This window comes from Nasonia vitripennis, assembly GCF_009193385.2.
Source record: "Nasonia vitripennis strain AsymCx chromosome 1 unlocalized genomic scaffold, Nvit_psr_1.1 chr1_random0013, whole genome shotgun sequence".
NCBI classification, from domain to species: Eukaryota; Metazoa; Arthropoda; class Insecta; order Hymenoptera; family Pteromalidae; genus Nasonia; species Nasonia vitripennis.
Window position 1 is genome coordinate 680,409 of NW_022279601.1, and position 19,523 is coordinate 699,931.

The window sequence follows — 19,523 nt, forward strand, 5'->3', positions numbered from 1 at the left end:
GATCTTTAAATTGTTGTTAAAATTATATTCTAATCCTAAATCGGTTATAATTTAAAAAAGAATAATAATTCAAAATAGTAGGCTTGATGTGACCTACTATCTTTTCAAAATTTGCTTATCATAATCAATCTCAGACAGGCTTGTGAAATGCTCACTTTTTATACATAAAATTGCTAATGCATGAGGCGGTTTTTGATACATAATTTAATATAAGTTTTGGATGGTTCATGGTCCAAATGTTTGCAGACCCCTCTGTTTTTTATTATAGAATATGAACACTGTCGTCAATTTTTTTTTCACAGAAATTCACGCATGTTTACATGTGTTCCTAACCAACCTAACCATCAAAACAATAGGCTATTTATTAGATAAGTCGCTCGCGCAATTTTCGAGAAAATGATTTTTACATTTTAGCTATTTACGTGAGAACCGCTCGACGAAATCGTTTAGAATTCTAGTAGCAGATAGCTTTTTTATGGTGAATCACCAAATACAATTTTGAAGCATTTGACTACATTGCTTTAGAGATCTGAGGAATCAAAAAATTTTCAAAAAAAAAAAATTGAGACTTTGATATCTTAAGAGCCATAGGGGTTTGAAAGCTGCGCAATGAACTTAGCCAAAACACATAAAATATCTACTTTTTCCCAAAATCTAAATTGCAACACAAAAAAACTCATTTTGTTCAGTTTTCGATTTATTACTAAAAAAATAAGTAGTCAAATCGCTTGAAATTTTAATGGGGTATAGTTTGACAAGTTACCCATCGACATGATTTTTTTCGTGAGGTTATGATGTTTAGTTTCAGAGATATCAATTGAAAAAAAAAATCATCTTTTTCATTTTATCTGCCGAACAAAGCGGTCGATACCGAGGGCCAAACGAGGAAAAGTAGGTAATTTTATCCTCTTTTAAATGCATTATAGCTAAAATGTTTGTAAAAATGGGATGATTGAAAAAAACACAAAATAGTGTTTTTCAAAAATCAAACAATGACCATTAAAAAAATAGTTGAGAAAATAAAAAATAACTATTTTTCCGCATTTAGAATCCAAAAATATATATGGATGTCAAATTTTATTGATATCGACGGAGTAGTTCCAAAAATATTACGGTATACATATGCGCGCACACACGCGTGTTTCTCTAGAAACACTTGATTTGAACTTCTAACACACCAAAAAGTATTTTTTAGAAGTTTTGAAGAAACTCAAAATTTTACTTTTACAAAGCTTCCTCTAGGAGGAAGCAAAAAAACAAATGAATAAAAATAAACAAGTATCATTTAAATAGAGAGACAAATTAAAATATTAAAAATAAATGCCCTTCCCCATAGGAACCGAGAGTGATTAGGCGCCTCGATTCCGAGAAGCGATAAGAAACTCGGCATTGAAAGGCAGAAAAAGTTATCAAAATTTAAGACGGCGATACATGGAATATAATTAAATTAAAAAACAATAGGAGTTATTAAATTGAAATTGAATATTAGAACAATCGCGAATAGAATCGAATTTGTGAACATAAAAAAGAAATTCATTGTAAATTTTAAAGTGCGCAGAGCATTCATCACAGTCCGAGTCCGAATTCAAATCCGAACCCAAAATTGAATCATAATTCGCCATCAGCAACAAAAAGAACACTCCAGGAGGACCTTATTTAATTAAACATAGGAATGAAGGCGCGCTTCGCACGCTCTTGATTCTATCTCTGTCTAATAACACTGGTAGAAAATCTACCATAAGTGTTGGGCGGCACACTAACGTCTGCTAATATTTTATAAGCATGTAACATGTTACTAAATCCATCATTGGTTTGAATAGTGAATTTGAAGAAAAGTTCAGTATTAGAGTCAGTGGGTTTGTCTATCATTACAATGCCATTTATTTGCATTATAAAAAGGCTATACAACTGAAATTTTACACCGATACTTACTATGCTACCTAGAAAACATATAACCTACATGATTATGATTTAACTGTTTTCATTCACATTTTCACATCGAGGCCCATATGAATTTTTTAATTTAGCGTATCAAATTTTGCTTGTAGACAGTTACACAGAAACTACCATCTCTAGCACATTGTATTTCTGGCTTCCAGTGTATTTTTACATGAAGAAAGTGATAAGTATTATTGATGATACGTATGTTAATAGTTAACGTAGCTATATTATGCCAAATAGCTGTATATTAATGGTTAACATATGGCTCCTGTACGAGTTTTAATAGACCTTGTAAAGTAATAATCAGATAAAAATTATTAAAAAACGTTCTTCTATAAATTTTATTAATGCTGAGTGACTTTGGAATGATATAATATCAAAATTCAAAATTTTGTCTTTCATCGGCCTTTTGGGCCTGAATACCAGATCTGGTAGTTTTAGAAATACAATAATGTGTGTGATTCCAACTGATTCAGCCGCCTCTGGCATTTTCAAAAACGTATTTAATCACTAGTTAAATCACTAGTTTATCACTATTAGTTCAAAAGTTATGTTGTAAGTTAAGCGAAAGTTTTACTTGCGGTTTTGAAATTCGCACTCGCATATAATCTTTGCCATTCCGGAATAGCAGATCTATTCAATTTCAAAATGATCAATTGTTTCATTGGTACGCGTAAATTTCCTGATACCCATTATAAAGTTGATCAATTGTTTAATTCAAATGCAGGAATACATTTTCATGCTGTATGTCCTCATTGCGAAAAGTATATAAAACAGTTTCATCGTGACGATCGCGAAGTTACATGCACTTCCTGCGATGAAAGAGTTTCATTAAAAAGTCCAACTTACGTAGATTACTTTGCTATTTCTAATATTGATAACGAAATCACATTGTTAATGAAAGAAAACTCTAAAGACTTCAATTCTGTGCGTAAAAGAAAAAAGAAATACAATCTATTTAGAAGTTGAAGATTTTACCGATGGAATTGCATACAAAAAGTTAATACAGTCGATACCATTGCATGAAAGAAATAACATTATAACTGCAACATTTAATACTCTGACTTGTGGTATATGGTTTGAAAAAGACAAACCTGATATGGATATTTTTTTTAATCCTTACGTTTCTTATATGAACAAACTGGGAAGTGTAGGTGTTAAGTACAACATTAATGAAGAAGAACGACGTATTAAAGTCTGTGTATTATGTTGTTGTGTTGAGTCTGAAGGAACGTTAAAATTGTCAAACGCGAGATATTTAGGATGGCATAAAAGAACAAAAAGCACGTGGATCCGACAACTACAGTTATCTGTTGATAGTCTATCATTTTTTTAAATGATTAGAGAAGGATGCCTCTACACGTCCAGCAGGAGACCAAGGCTTAGGTCGAATAATTCAATCGCAACAACTGACGACGATCCTATCATTCGGATACATCAGTTTATTGTTGTCGAAATCACTACGAAAGAATATGTAATATGTTATGTTGTAAATGCTGAGAATTTCTTAATAGATTGTTTATCTGTAAGAAGAGTTGTAAATATCTCTCAAGATGATATAGCTATTAAAACTGATAGAATTCAAAAAAATATGTATTTCTGTGAATGCCAATAATTGTTGCCAATATTTATCTGTTGGGTCTAATTTATATTATTATTTAAATATGTTAAATATGTAAAAAAACATGTGTGCAATATTTATTATAAAATATTCTATCATTTTGTCTACCTTTTATCTTGTAATGCTATATGTATATGTGTCATTTCCCTCATAAATCATATTGTTATATATTTTTACTATACATGATTTTATTACATGAATATTTCGGACTAAAAAATCATATAATAAAAACATGTAATAAAATTATGTAACAATATCATATACTAAATTTACCTAATTATTTTCAACCGGGAGGTCGTCAAAGTTGCGATAACTCAGATAATAGAGCGCGGGGACACGTCGGAAGGCGAGAAGAGGACCAGCCGCATTGCTAGAAGAGGAGAAATTCTTATCGACTAATAATAAAATTCTGATTAGTCCACACTTCTCCAAAATCCAAACGCCGAGAGGAGAAAATCGACGTCTAAGCCTCTAATTGACTAAGTACTCACCCCTCCGGGAAATTGGAAGAAGACGATTGAGAATCGGAGAATATATAAACTTAGAGCGCAAGCCGAGAGGACCGTCAATTTTTATAAAATTCTTGGACCGTGCAGGAGCTCTGCCCGTTTCTTAATCGGGTCTAAATTTTGTCTCACTGAACAAAACGTTACCTCGCGAATAAAGTTCTATTTCGATAGTGCGCAAATTCGGTTCAATCAATGTCATTCTGACTACCTTGTATCATCGTGATAAATTTGTATACTCAAAACACTATAAATTTTATAAAATTTCGAACTTCCGTGTGTGCATTTAAATAAATCAAAAACAAACTGACTAGTTATACGAGTGTGTACATCATTTCTGCGGCTCCCCAATCCTATTGCGCTTCCAACTAAGAGGACGAGCAGGAAGCGGAGCGGTCCAATCCAGATAAATTCAAGGTAAGTGTCTTTCAATACGGCAATAGGCCATCGCTGTATCTCTCTCTTTCTCTGACATTAACTTCTATTTTCGCGTTATTAACATTCAGTTAGTTCCCCTTTCTTAAAAGTTAAGGGCGTGACGGCAAAGGGTTACGTCCTAACATTTTTATTAGTCCGCGAATCGGGTTTGTTGTTTCAAGAAAGTACTCGGACAGTTGTCTCAGGCTATTCCTCAGGATCGCGGAGACAACTAAGCACCGTCGGCGCTTAGATTTCCTACTTATAATCTCCGTCGCCCTCCGTGCTCCCATATTTTAAATAACCGCGGAATGTTACTGTCCGTTGAAGACCGCCGAGTCTAGGATCACATAACAGGCTACTTACAACGAAAGACAAAAACAGGATATCGTCGCACAGGCGGTTGATCGGACTATTTATATAATATTCGCGGCGTCGGGGTGCCACATCGAATATTGATGAGCTCAGCGCTATTGATTACTTGCGGGTTACGTTTTTACAGAGTAAGAATTATGATACGTATTCACGCAAGATCTTGTTGCTGTCTGATAGCGTTGATCAAATTTTTCTGAATATGCATGCAGCTTTATGTACAGCTATAATGATCGTCTAGTCTAGGCGCAGAGCACTTTTCAGTAGATCATACTACTGGACATACTAGAATCTGAAATTACTCGATGTATGTGTTGAAAATTTCTCTTTAAAAGCACATTTACCAGACTAATTTTCTTCCGATTCCTTCAACCATATTCAATGGGTGAATATGCTCGCGTGCGTCGCCGACCGCTTGACAAATTTGTTCGCCGCGGGGACAGTTTGAATTCTCTTATGGGAATTTATACTAAGGGGAATAAATGATCCTGCCCTGGTAGAAAATTGACCCTATTCTGGGCAGTATTTCTGGTCGAACATTTTTAAAATACAGTACTATCATTAATTCGTTTCCGAGTATAATTTCCAGTAATCAAGGGGCGCGGTAGCGCCACGCTGGCAAGAAAAAGTACGAAGTACTATTTGTCGACGGCACAACCCTATATACTTTGAAATTGGGTTTTCTTAACCTTAAAAAAATCTCGAGAGCATTTAAATCATTACTATTGCGCGTATGCGCAATCTGTTGGTATCTACTTGAATATATTAACCTAATCTTTCATGATTAAAAAGATTTATCCAAAAATATTAAGTTATTAACTTAACATTGCAAGTTGAAAATTTGCTCGGTATATTTCTTTTCGTTTAGACTTTCAGAGTTTCCATCCTCTCCCGATTTTTTTCGTCTCCTCCAGTCACGTGACTTCCGGTGAGTATTATATTAGGTATTATACACCAGTGGTTAAAGTGGTTCATCTACTTGACCGACATTCGTCTGCTACTCGGCGACACACGCGATTATATGCATATAATAATGCTATACGATTATATGCACGATGCGATCAATGTCTAAAGCAATAGTAGCTTATTGTCTATCGAATAGATCAAGATTTCATGAAGTGCAATAGCAAGGAGGATATGCTTTGTAAAAGATGTGGAATCTCCCAAAAAAACTTTTTTCAAAAGTGAAAACCTTGGCAAGAAAAAGACTAATAAACGTAGTGAAATCTCTAAATATTAAAATGTCAAGTAAATGTTTTTTGCTATAGGCATTAAGATATAAAATTAAAGTTAAAATTAGTTTTCCCAAAAATGATATATTAATGCGTATAGCAAAAAACATTTACTTGGCATTTTAATATTTAGAGATTTCACTATGTTTATTAGTCTTTTTCTTGCCAAGGTTTTCACTTTGAAAAAAGTTCTTTTGGGAGATTTAAGATATACATCACTTTAACATGCGTTGTCTAAAACAAGGTCAATTTCCTATCAGGGCCGTGTATTAATAATCATTGCGTCTATACGCTTAAAAGTAGCAAAAAATGATAATTATTTGGATTTTTCTTTTTTTTTTTTAATTTTTATAACTTTTTACCCAAGTCGTAATTTTTAACTATTTGTCAAGGCTCAAGTATAAAGCATGGCTGATATAATATGCGAGGGTAATATTATTTTGTATGCTGTTTTCAAATCAATTTGTAATAAAGTTGAAAAGTTCTAGAAGGAGAACCTTAAACTACATTAATTCTTTGACACTGTATAGACTTATATGTGCAAATCCAGAAAAAACATTCACTTTAACAGACACTTCAGGGGGTTTGAGTGAACAAATTTGAAATTTGGGGGCACACCTACCAGACCAACTTTTTTCGGTTCCTTAGGCCACTTAGAACCCGAAAAACCTGGGGTTCCCAAGATTAAAAAATACCTATTTTTTTGCCGGGCAGCTTAAATTCTCTTATGAGAATTTAACACGGGAAAAAAGGGTTTTAATAGAATCGAAGTATTGAAAAAAAGAATTGATTTGAGGGCTGGTGGGTTAAAAATGGTAGCCTAGGGTAAAAGTTGTCTAGGCTTGAAAATGACAAAAAATCACCAATTTCTTGATTCTTTAATCAAAATCAGTGATTTTTCTTATTTTTAAAATTGTAAAGGACAATGCTGGGGTTTGAGGAAAAAACGGTGTTTGTAGAAATCACAACTTTAATAAAAAAAAAAGAAATTATTATAACGACGATTACCTTATTCTTTCTGCGAGGCCAGAGGTCTATTGACCGAGCGCGTGTCGCGCTGCCCTTTTAAGCGCTTGCCCGAGATTACCCCTCTCTGGGTTTCATTTCGCAGAAACCCCCGATCATTATGCGATCACGTCACTTCCGAACCACCGCCTGTGTGATTTCCGCCCGGGAAACGACCCCCGCGAGACTACAGCTTTCGAGAACCATACGGTTTCTCGGCACGGCACGGTCCGTCTCGCAAGGGTAAATTTTCCGGATCACGGAAAAACCTCGGGTTTTCCTGGCACAGCACGGCATATTTGAGGCGATGGTTCGGAACGCATTTTCTAACGTCGATTCCCCCCGAGTCTCTGGCGTCGCTTTACATATTTTCCAAAATATTATTAGAATTAATTTACGCTTAAAATTAGATTGACAAAATGCGCGCGGCGCTAAGAATATTCGCGGTTATCACAAATCTTTGGCTTTTGTCTCGCAAGGCTTTGTCTCGAGTCTTTTACAGCCGAGCTTGTTAGCATCTCGGGACTCGATTCGCGATAATCGGTATTTTGATTCGCGAATCCACACTCGGCCGGTGCCGACGTGCGCCGCTGTAAAGTGTACATTTACACTATTCCATTATAAATTCAACGCTTATAAAAAACGCAATTGCGCACGCTACAAAAATCTTTTTAACTTTGCCCAGCTGTCTATTTTCAAGCCAAGACAACTTTTTCCCAAGGCAACCATTTTTAACTCACCAGCCCTCAAATTGAAGCTTTCTTCTGATACTTCGATGCCTCAAATTTCAAATTTGTTCACTCAGACCCACTGAAGTGTCCAGTTTTTTCTGGATTTGCACATATATTTATATTTATTTCTCTCTCTTTCATCAACTTATTATATCAGTATATGTGTATATATAAAAATTGTGGAACATTCAACCCAATAAATGAGTCAGTGCGCAGTTATATGTAAAAAAATCTCTCCGCGCAATATATGAACAGTATATTTCTCTAATAGGTTTTTGGAATTATATTGTATAATATGAAGCTTATTTGGAACTGTGGAATTTCTTAAGAAAAGTATAATTACTCTTCTTATGGATTGAAATTAAATTTCTATCCTATTTGTCGTTTTACTCAACAACAATGAAAATAATATGTATAGAATATATTGTAGATCGAAGTTGATTTGCACAATAGTAATACCTACATCTTAGAATTCTACGCCACGAGTTAATTACCCATAGCTATACCTATACAACTTCTCATACGTATATGTACATACGTTCTTAAAGCAATAAACTCTCTAAGATACTTTTTAAACTTACCGCGCAGAAGTATCAGAAAGGATACGCATCAGCGTTCATGCGTCCGCACATCACATCGTCCAATATTGTATCAGCATGGCATATTGGCATATATGTATATAGCGTAGAGCCAAATTCGCGCAGCTATACAGTATAGATACAGACTATATGTAGTACTGTACTACACTACAGTCGCAGCCTCTGAACTGGAAGTCTGGAAGGCGCAGCAGCAGCGGCTCTAAGGTACAGCTGTACCGAATTGCGTACAGTGTGTGCAGCCTGATTCGATGTGTATGCCGTGCCGTGTACAATTGTACAAGTGACCGCCACGTCCCTTGTCTTGGTCCGACCAACTCTCGTCTGCTCTCTTGTTTATAACAATAATAATTCAACTCTCGCGCGTCGTACATAGATTATCAGCGTCGAATTTGAGCCCTTGAAAAGATGTCGAGTTGCCGTATACTCCAGAAGTCTGCAGTTTCCTCCTCGTGTTCTACACCTACTCACCACCGACTTGTTTCGGCTTTCGAGTTGCAGTCGGCCTCCGTTAATGCTTGCCCGCATATATCTACGTAACCTAACGTTCTTGTGTTTGCGCTGTTAGTAAAGACAGTAATTTGCCGAGCAACTACAATTTAGTCCAACAGGTAAGCTTCACTATCAACTAACAAACCAAATTTTTGCCTCTTTATAACCGCGACATTAGGTATATACTTGACTCTCGAGAGTCTCGCTCGGATCACGGCACTGTCAACGCTTATATTTGCCTTCCTGTACTTTTATATGTGTCTGTGTGTATGTACATCTCTTCTATAGAAAAATTATGCTTTATAAGTGTACTCTGCTGTTGGTTTAAAAATATTTTCCAAAACAACTTCCAGACTGACTCTCCAACAACTTTAACAGTCGAAATTTCAAATTATATGCTGAACGACAATGACAAATCAAGCCTCATCAATCTACACCTGAGATTTTACAGTTGGTGTGATCGATGTCATAGACTTTACATTTTGTATCATTGTTATTTACAACTAAATCTATTCTACTTTCCATAAATGGTGACAGCAATTGTATTTGATGCACAAGTCCTGCGTAGGTCAATAATACTTTTTTCCTCAATTCATTTTAATTACTTTCTAAAAATAGTTAATTGCATGTCTCTCATGACTCATGGTAGCATTTACTTGTCAATAGTGACCAAATGACTGTTGATTTATTATTTATTGCTTTATCCAGTTTGTCATCGCACAAAAGATAGATCCTAAAGTTTTTATGCAGTTATAGTTTAAAATTGAAACATTGCGTTGAAACCTTCACTACTATTCTATCTAACCTATTATAGACACACGTAAGAAAAATGCATTGTATTTTATTTATTAGAAGGATTCAACTTTTTTTTCTATTTAAAGCTATATAAATTACAAAGCCAACAACTGAAATATAAACTTGTTCAACACTTCAAATACTGCAAACTACTTTATGCATGATATTGAATACTACTAAGTTGTCAAGTATCATTAGATTTAAAAGCTAGCAATAGTTAAGAATCAGTAATTATTGTAATTTTAGCAATTTAATCTATCAGAAAATATTCAATCTATTTTTAGTTTTCTCCAAAGTCAAGTGATTATGGTATTTATAAGAATACATATTAAACAATGTAAACAAGAAGTATTGACAGGTTTATTAGTTTATTGCAGTGTAATAATAGCTTTTTGCAATCATTTGTTCATCGTTCTAGTCTATTGATTTTGAAGAGGAAACATATTTTTTTAAGCCAAAAAAATTGAAGCACTGTTAACTATTATTGATAACTTTAACTTAAGCGCCAGCGAGCAGTGCGCGATCTATCGTCCGACTGCAGCGCAATCTATATTACTTACATGGCAGTAGTATGAGTAATCCATATAGATGGTATATATAGTTATATCTATATGTATAGACAATACAGCTATAGGTATAGAGCAGTAGTACTAGTAGCATTTCGTTTGCCAAAGAAGATATATACGTCAATCTTCTTTGGTATTGCCGTACCAATATACAAGTCTTTCGTTCTTCGTATTTTTGTTGTCTTTCTGTTTTAATTTGTTACTGTAAACGATCAACATGAGTTGTTCAAATCTCCGTTCAATCGACTCCGCGCTCGTCTAATCAGGATGACGAAAAAGAAACGGCACAAGGTACGGCCGAAGGGATTTAACCTCACAATTCAATTTCTGTCTGCGTGTATTAATAATCGATTATTGTTTAGCTGGAAACAGAATAAACACAACAAAGTGCAACCCTGGCTGTATATACATTATTCTAGTCTGACTCTAGGTAAGGCTGTGCATCGAAGCTAGCTCTCATTTATTATTAAAAAGTTCGAGGCGTTTTCACGATAAATGTAACAATAAATTAGCGCGACGAGTGTAGAGGGAGTGCGAGAGAGAGAGAGAGAGAGAGAGAGAGGGGAGAGAGAGAGAGAGAGAGAGAGAGAGAGAGAGAGAGAGAGAGAGAGAGAGAGAGAGAGTGAGAACGGCGGAAGAAGCCGTCGAAACGTCATCAGAACGAGAGAAAAAAAAACGTGTCGTTGACTCCCAGATAGGACAGTGCCTCGCGATGCTTTAAAACAATTACGCGTGGAAGACTTTTCGCCTGCGATGCATGACTAGGTGTGTCCTCGTTTGCCGCGTTGCTCTTGCATTTGCTGGCAATAAGAAGCGAACTGCATCGGAAAAAACTGCCGGAGCAATGTCGGCGATATGACAGCATCCATTATTATTGTCCTATCATCATTTTTATGACTCGCTCCGAAATTATTCATCTTTATGCGTGTTGTCTTATGAGTTGATCTATTTGCAAAAAATCTTATGGTAAATTTTTAACATAATCAATTGAATTTTTTAATTTATTGAACAATTTATAACATTAACTTATCTGAGTGTTTTGACATGCATAAGGCTGATAACTGAACAATAAAAATAAATCACAAATGTTTCGATAATATAAGACTGCTTATTTGGAGCATGCGTATCATTGCATTTTTAACTGTCGGTGAAATAATGTTAGATCCTCCTTATCTAATGATACTGATGATAAAGAAAGTATATTGGATATATTTTAGATATCCGCACTCATTTTGTCTGTAGAATTGAACATATTCCTGTGTAATAATCTTTGTGGACAATGCACTCTGTTTAATGGTTTAGGATAACTCATATCATGGAAATTACTATAATTATCAGGGGAATATCTTTTGCAATTTTATGAGGAGATAAGATTAAAAAAGCATTTAGATTTTGAAGTAAACAAGGTGCGATTCTATTATAACAAATATAAACTGTTTTCTTACACTATCACACTATACCATATAACATGAGTTTGCACTTTTATGTGAGGGACAAAGGAATTCGTCTGAGTTACTAATTGATAATTTTTTGCTTTATCTCTACAAAATTTGTTAGTTGCTTAAATCCATGTAAACATAAAAAATTACTTTTTACTTTTGCAATTTTCTTTCAACTTCCAATTAAAATCAGCACTTTTAGTAATACATCGAAGAAATATTTTTCATTTTCTAAATAAAGTCTATCAATATATAGTATATTTGAAATTCAAAGGTTATATGATTAGTTAAAATCAGACTTTCAATAATATTAGTTTAGATTTATTTCATAGATATATATATATATATATAGTCCTAATTTTTTTTATTTTTTACAGCAATTCAGTCAAGATGGCGCACAATTTAACACCAAGTGTTAATTGCTCACTTGATGACATTGATTTAAATGCCCTCAAGGACCCAGCTGGTATCTTCGAACTTATTGAAGTTGTTGGAAATGGCACCTATGGGCAAGTTTACAAGGGTCGACATACGAAAACTGGGCAACTGGCTGCTATCAAAGTCATGGATGTTACTGAGGATGAAGAGGAGGAAATCAAACTGGAAATCAACGTGCTCAAAAGGTACTCGAACCATAGAAATATTGCTACCTATTATGGAGCTTTTATTAAAAAATCTCCACCTGGAAAAGATGATCAATTATGGTTGGTTATGGAATACTGTGGTGCTGGCTCTGTAACTGATCTTGTAAAATCAACAAAAGGCCAAAGTCTTAAAGAAGAATGGATAGCGTACATATCAAGAGAAATCCTTCGGGGTCTCAGCTATCTCCACAGCAACAAAGTAATTCATCGTGATATTAAAGGACAAAACGTTTTATTGACCGATAATGCAGAAGTCAAGCTAGTTGATTTTGGAGTTAGCGCTCAACTGGACAGAACAATTGGTCGCAGGAATACCTTTATTGGAACACCATATTGGATGGCACCTGAAGTAATTGCATGCGATGAGAACCCTGAAGCAACTTATGACAATAGGAGTGATCTTTGGTCACTTGGTATTACAGCATTGGAAATGGCAGAATCACAGCCGCCGCTCTGTGATTTGCATCCTATGAGAGCCTTATTTTTGATCCCTCGAAATCCTCCACCAAGACTAAAGTCGAAAAAATGGGCCAAGAAATTTCATGGTTTTATCGAGACTGTTTTAGTTAAGGATTATCATCAGCGGCCATACACCGAACAATTGCTGAAGCATCCATTTATCCGCGATCAACCTACTGAAAGACAAGTTAGGATTCAGTTAAAAGATCATATTGATCGATGCAAAAAGCGAAAGCAAGAGAAAGAACGAGATGATTACCGGTACAGCGGTAGCGAGAACGAAGATGATGAGCCAGCTGTGGCGGGTGAGCCATCTTCGATCATTCAAGCTCCCGGTGGCGATACCTTGCGTCGCAATTTCCAGCAAATACAAGAAGGCAGGACGCTGTCACAAGAAGTTTCTCCGCACAATGCAGCGGCTAAAGATAACAAGCAAATTCCTAGTCGAGCTAAAGAGTCAGAAGCTGGACAGCATAACAGGCCTTCTGTGCCACATAGACTGATCGTCGTACCAGATCCGCATCCTCCCTCACGACCACTGCCTCCTACACCTAAGGACGACCCGCGACAATCGCACAAAGCTCCAACACCACCCTCCAACCATCAAGTCAGTGGTGGAGCTAGTGGTGGATCGGTTAGCGTACCAGTATCTCAGAGAAATAGCCATGTTTTCAAACCTATGGCTTTGATGATTGAAAGCGATAGCGATGATGATATGGAAGATGTTAGCGGTAACAGCAATAGAAACGACGGCACTCTACTTGCCAGCGATCCGCCAAAACCATTGCCGCAGTTAGATTGTTCTTCGTCTTCATCTCAGAATCACAACTCTCATCACGAAGCTGGTGCTCCTAATCGACCTCTGCCTCCGACCCCAGATGAAGAAGAAAGCTGTGATCATACCTTGGTAATGAAACGGAATCGAGAGGCAGATCGCAGCAGAGCTCCTGGCACAACCAGTGGGGACTTTCAAAGATTGGATTCTCCTGGTTCTAGGACAAGTTCAGTACTTCCAGACCTTCTCACTTCATCTCCTGGCCAGCGTCAAGATAAGACCATAAGCGACGAGTACCGCCAAGCCGTGAAATCTCCTCCATTGGCACTTCAGCAAAAACAGAGATCATTCTTGACCTTCGGTTTTGGAGCTGGACCACCGCGACGAGAATCTCACGTCAACGTCAATGTTACACCTACTAGCCATGATTTAACATCTGATACTCCAGAAATACGAAAGTACAAGAAACGCTTTAATAGTGAAATTCTTTGCGCTGCATTGTGGGGTGTCAATTTGCTTATTGGAACTGAAAATGGTCTCATGCTTTTGGACAGAAGTGGACAAGGCAAAGTCTATCAATTGATTAGTAGGAGACGCTTCCAGCAAATGGAAGTGTTGGAAGGACAAAATATTCTTGTAACCATCAGTGGAAAGAAAAATAGAGTACGTGTTTACTATCTTTCATGGCTAAAGAGTAAGATTTTGCGAACGGATGGTCACAGTGAACAAGTTGAACGACGCAATGGCTGGATTAATGTGGGAGATCTGCAGGGTGCTGTGCATTTCAAGATAGTGAAGTACGAGAGAATCAAATTTCTTGTCATTGCACTAAAAGAATCTATAGAGATTTATGCCTGGGCTCCAAAGCCTTATCACAAGTTCATGGCATTCAAGTCTTTTGGAGAACTGGCTCATAGGCCACTTTTGGTCGATCTCACGGTAGAAGAGGGAACTAGATTGAAAGTCATTTATGGAAGTACTGATGGTTTTCATGCAGTTGATTTAGACTCTGCTACTGTTTATGATATATATTTACCTAAACATACACAAGGGCCAATTTGTCCTCACTGTATTGTAGCTTTACCAAATAGTAATGGTATGCAACTTCTTCTCTGTTATGATAACGAAGGTGTGTATGTCAACACGTATGGAAGAGTGTCCAAAACTATGGTGTTGCAATGGGGAGAAATGCCTACTAGTGTGGCATATATTGGCATTGGGCAAATCATGGGATGGGGCAATAAGGCAATTGAGATTAGAAGTGTAGAGAGTGGCCATTTGGATGGCGTTTTCATGCATAAAAAAGCTCAACGTCTGAAATTCCTTTGTGAACGCAATGACAAGGTCTTTTTCTCATCAGCCAAAGGTGGAAGCTCTTGTCAAATATATTTTATGACGCTGAACAAGCCTGGAATGGCCAATTGGTGATTGATATTCTGTTGTTTCTGGTTATCAGTAAATGGCCAAACCTTCATGAATATATGTATATCCATTTAAATAAACTCCCAATGGAATGTACACAGTGGAGAATTCGAATGACATCATGGAATGGATTACATACTAATATTCAGCAAAATTGAACTAGCAAAAAGTAGCTAGTGAAATATAGTGGATATTTTATACTTGGTAATGAAGGCACAATCTAAAACTTGTTAAGAACTAACACTTTTCAGCTCATTGCAACTATGATTGAATCAAGGATAGACTTTGTTTCTAATATTTTGGATTGCTTAGATTGATGCATTTTATACGGATTATGATTGAATGAAGTTAATCATTGATAGCATCAAAAATTGTGTATTTGACTCATCGTCATTAGGTTGAATGCCACAGTTTTTTAATTAATCAAGAACAATTTCGACTGGTAGTTCAGATTTAGAGGCAGCTTTTCATGCATAAATTATCGTCTCTCGTAAAAAAATTATAGAATCGAAGAAATAAATGGATTATTCAAAAATAATTACCAAGTTGAATGAATTTTGAAAATACTTTTCAATGGTACACTACTTCCCAATGTCAAATGAAACTGTATTAAACCTATACAGAAGCTAAAGAAGATCTCTAATGCTAAGCGAGTATGGGATTTGATGTTTTAAAGGGTATGTAAGTAACCATATTAATTTTACTTTTGAATTCTAAAGTTGCTGTAATTTTATTTAATGCAGTACTTACAAATTTAACAAGCATTTTATAGTATCAAAATGTTATACATAAGCAATAGCTGAAATTCTAATGAATCATGTTACTTTTTAATTCTAATCAATATGTTACTATAAAGTCAATAATTTCAAAATTGCAAAAATTGAAGTAACATGTAAAAAATTCAACAATGTAAATAACTTTAATTTCTAAGAGTCTAACTTCAAACTTTTTTCAATAGGAACATATATTTCGAAAAATACAATAATATGCCTCAAAACATGCAAATTCGTTCAAAAGAATTTTTTGTTGTAAGAGAAGTGCTTATAATACAAATCGATAAAAAATTGTATAAAATCTTTTGTTTATTAATTATATATAACTGCCAGCAGAAAAATCTTGAATTTTACAGAATACAATATCGAAAAGCACGAATGTATATTTTAATGCTGAAATATTTACGTTTAGCTATAAGAACAAGTAATAATCAATTTTGAACAATTATTTTATAAAGTAATAAACTTTATATCTTTAGGAATATTATTCCATCAAAAAAAGATCCTTGTAACGACGTAATTTAAGCATAGAACATTTTTTAAATTTATTACTTTAATTTTATATTATGCGATTCTATTTACAAACAAAAATTGCAATCTAGACTAAATATTGTAAAAGAAACTTATAATTTAGTATTATTTTGTAATCCACACAATTTTATAATTCTTTTTATATTTCATATTATATTACAAGCCCACTTTTATAAATCTTTGTATAAATCAAACTTTTGTAAACTTGTAATTTTAAGCATATTCTAAGCGATATTTTGTTGTAATAATTTTAAGAACATGATAAAGTAACCTTTATACACCCTAGTGTAAACGAAACTTATTAAGCATTTGTAATATGATTTATAAAGACAAAAAAAGGCATCATAAAAAAAATATGTAATTTTAGATACACAATTTTCTAAACGAAACTTTTATAACTTCATAAAAGCAAATCCATGTAATCTTAACTATAAAACATTTATCACAGTAAGAATAAGGAAGAAACTCATCTAAACACAATATATACTGAATTCCATAAACTTTTGTAATGACAGCTTTAAATATTATAAATTTTAATGTAAAATACTTGTTAAAAGTTTAAAATGTAAATGTTAGTAACTAAAGGTAGAGCATTAGGCAGGCATATTGTGTCGGAATCTTTGAGATTTCCTAAAGCGAAACCATAGCCCTGGGAAAGGGAAACAGTGTAGACACGAATTGGCCCGAGCTGTATAATCGAGCCCATTAGCTATAACTATTCTAGCAGATTGGTTCATTTTTAGTCAACGTTCGAGCCAGTTCGCAAGTTAGAGGAAAATTCGTGTCTGTAGATCGATTTTTGATGCTTAGCTGCTTTTGAAGTTTGTCAAAAAGGAGATCTCAAATCTTTCATTGTTCTCAGTAAAAAACTAATGTAATTATTAACAATTATTTAACAACACCGAAAAGCTTTATTCTTAAAATAAATGAACATTTTGATTTTTAATAAAAGTGTAAGTGTTTTGAAAAGTATTAATAAAATGATTTCACTTTATAAAGCAGTATTACAAGTTTGTCTAGAGATTAACAAATTTCAATTGTGAAATTCATCAGCTAATTATTTGTATTTGTATGACAACTATTAATTTTTTTGTAAAAATCAAATGTTTGTGTTAGGTTTGTTAAAATTTATTTGATGTGCTCTCTATTATATCTTTGTTTACGTATATACGTTGATTGATTCACTATTAACGTTGTCTTCGTATTATTATAGATTAAAGCTTTGAACAATGAATACCCTTTGTCTTCTAAATTTCTGACTGAGTATACTTGCAAGATTTGAAAATTTCCTTTTTTATTCCGACGCGACACGTTTAACGTTATAATTATCTGTGCTAAACTTATTTGTGTAACCACTTCAACATTTTCTGATTCATTTCGTGATACTATCTATCATTTGTATTATCGTTTGTTTTGTCAAAATTGTGGAAATGACTTTATATACATTTTTGTTTCAATAAAACCTAGTTAAGTGTTAAAACGATGTTTTGAGAGTTATGAAGCTTATTATTTTCCTCTAAATGATTCTTATATTTATTCTTCGCATAGAAAGACGATACACTACGCTTTTTAGTAGACGATCAAGAGGTAAGGCAAAAATGGAACGATGAACAATTGTATATAATAATAAACAATCGTTAAGGCATTTTATTTTAATTAGTATTAAACCTTCGCGCTTATTTCATACAGTATTCGTTTAATTACATCAGTGAGTGAACAGAAATATTATAATAAATATAAATGATAAAATTTGTATTTGTGCAAGCCAGGATTAAGAAATGATAATCACGCAATCAACGGCGAACATATTCCGTCTTATATATTATTATATCCTTATGTCGTTTAAGTATAATTTTACATGATTTATTAATGAATTACGGGAGGGAAAGGCTGTCTCTCTTCATCCAATGGCCTTTCCTACGTTTCTCACTCGCACTCACAGTTTGCCCCATGTGCAGTCTCCTCGTTCCCCTTACTGTATACATATTACTGTACAAAAAGATTGCTTAAATTCTAGTTATAGTGAACCAATGATAATTAGTTTTAGAGGATAACTATATGGTATACTGAACTGTTTCAAATGTATATATTATAATAATACCTATATGGAGGATCAGATGCGCTATTCTATGAATACCCTAAGCTATTTTGGACGTAAGTTTTAATTAACGCGATCAAATAATATTAAAATTCAAAATTGCTTACACCTAAATTCTTCGACGTATTTTCTATAGTGGAAAAAGTTGGCGCAAATTCAACATTTAAAAAAGTGGTATATCTGAGGGTATTATAAAAGTGATTGAGAACATACAATTCTTCAAACTGGGGGCATCTCCTTCATGTTTATTTATCATTATCCTTTTATACAAATCATAAATTTTTAAGCAGGTTTTGTAAATACCACTGTATTTAAACGCGAGAGCATGACAAATAATCTACTGTTTTCGCGATATTATTCATCATTAATAAGTTACTGTGTTTCTTAATTTCTTGACGATAATTCGTACTTTCGAAGATAAATTGCCTATATATGTGCAAATCCACGACCGACAGTACACAACTTGGGTGTTGCAAATTTCAAATTGAGGGCACGCCTACCAGACCAACTTTTTTTGGTTCTTTGGGTCATCTGAAGTGAGAAAATTCCCGCGTGCATCGCCGATCGCTTGCCAAACTTTTTTGCGGGGCAGTTGAAATTCTCTTATGGGAATTTAACGCGGGAAACATTAAGGAAAACCAGAAAATTTCCACTTTTTGTCTGGAGGCGTAAACTAAAAATGTGTTTTAATAGAATCAAAGTATTAGAAAAAAGAATTAATTTAAGGGCTGGTGGGTTAATAATGGTTGTCAAGGTCAAAAGTTGTCTAGGCTTGAAAATGGCAAAAAATCACCAAATTTTCGATTTTTTACGAAAATTAGCGATTTTTCCTATTTTTAAAATCCTTACAACTTTTGATCCGAGCGGTCAATTTCGACCATCCGGGGCTCAAATTTAAGCTCTTTTCTTCCGCTTGCGTTTAGAAAATGTAGACTGACACTTTTATTTTACAATCAGCTATATATATCACGATGAAAATGGTCAAAAAACGACCATAATTGATAGGCGTATATGTAGCTGAATGTAAAATTAATAAAATTAAAATGCTAATCCAAATTTTTTAAATAAAAGTAGAAGAAAAGAGCTTCAATTTGAGCTCCGGATGGTT

The 19,523-nt window shown here is 34.4% G+C and overlaps 1 protein-coding gene across 3 annotated transcripts; it reads left to right on the forward strand.

The window, feature by feature from the left end:
- Nucleotides 1-8,657: 8,657 nt before the first annotated feature.
- LOC100114663 (serine/threonine-protein kinase mig-15) lies at nucleotides 8,658-17,800 on the forward strand. Of its 3 annotated transcripts, XM_003426265.4 has the most exons (3): nucleotides 10,360-10,565; nucleotides 10,637-10,704; nucleotides 12,091-17,800. In XM_003426265.4, the coding sequence occupies exon 3, from the start codon at nucleotides 12,104-12,106 to the stop codon at nucleotides 15,017-15,019; it is 2,916 nt and encodes a 971-aa protein (XP_003426313.1). In that variant the 5' UTR covers nucleotides 10,360-10,565; nucleotides 10,637-10,704; nucleotides 12,091-12,103; the 3' UTR covers nucleotides 15,020-17,800. The 3 variants fall into 3 exon arrangements, with proteins under 3 accessions (XP_001599608.2, XP_003426313.1, XP_008206149.1); XM_001599558.6 differs by lacking the exons at nucleotides 10,360-10,565; nucleotides 10,637-10,704 and adding an exon at nucleotides 8,658-9,032; XM_008207927.4 differs by lacking the exons at nucleotides 10,360-10,565; nucleotides 10,637-10,704 and adding an exon at nucleotides 10,904-11,240.
- Nucleotides 17,801-19,523: the final 1,723 nt, after the last annotated feature.

Coding starts and splice junctions, on each gene's coding strand:
- LOC100114663 (XM_001599558.6), top strand. CDS start 12,104: ATGGCGCACAATTTAACACCAAGTGTTAATTGCTCACTTGATGACATT.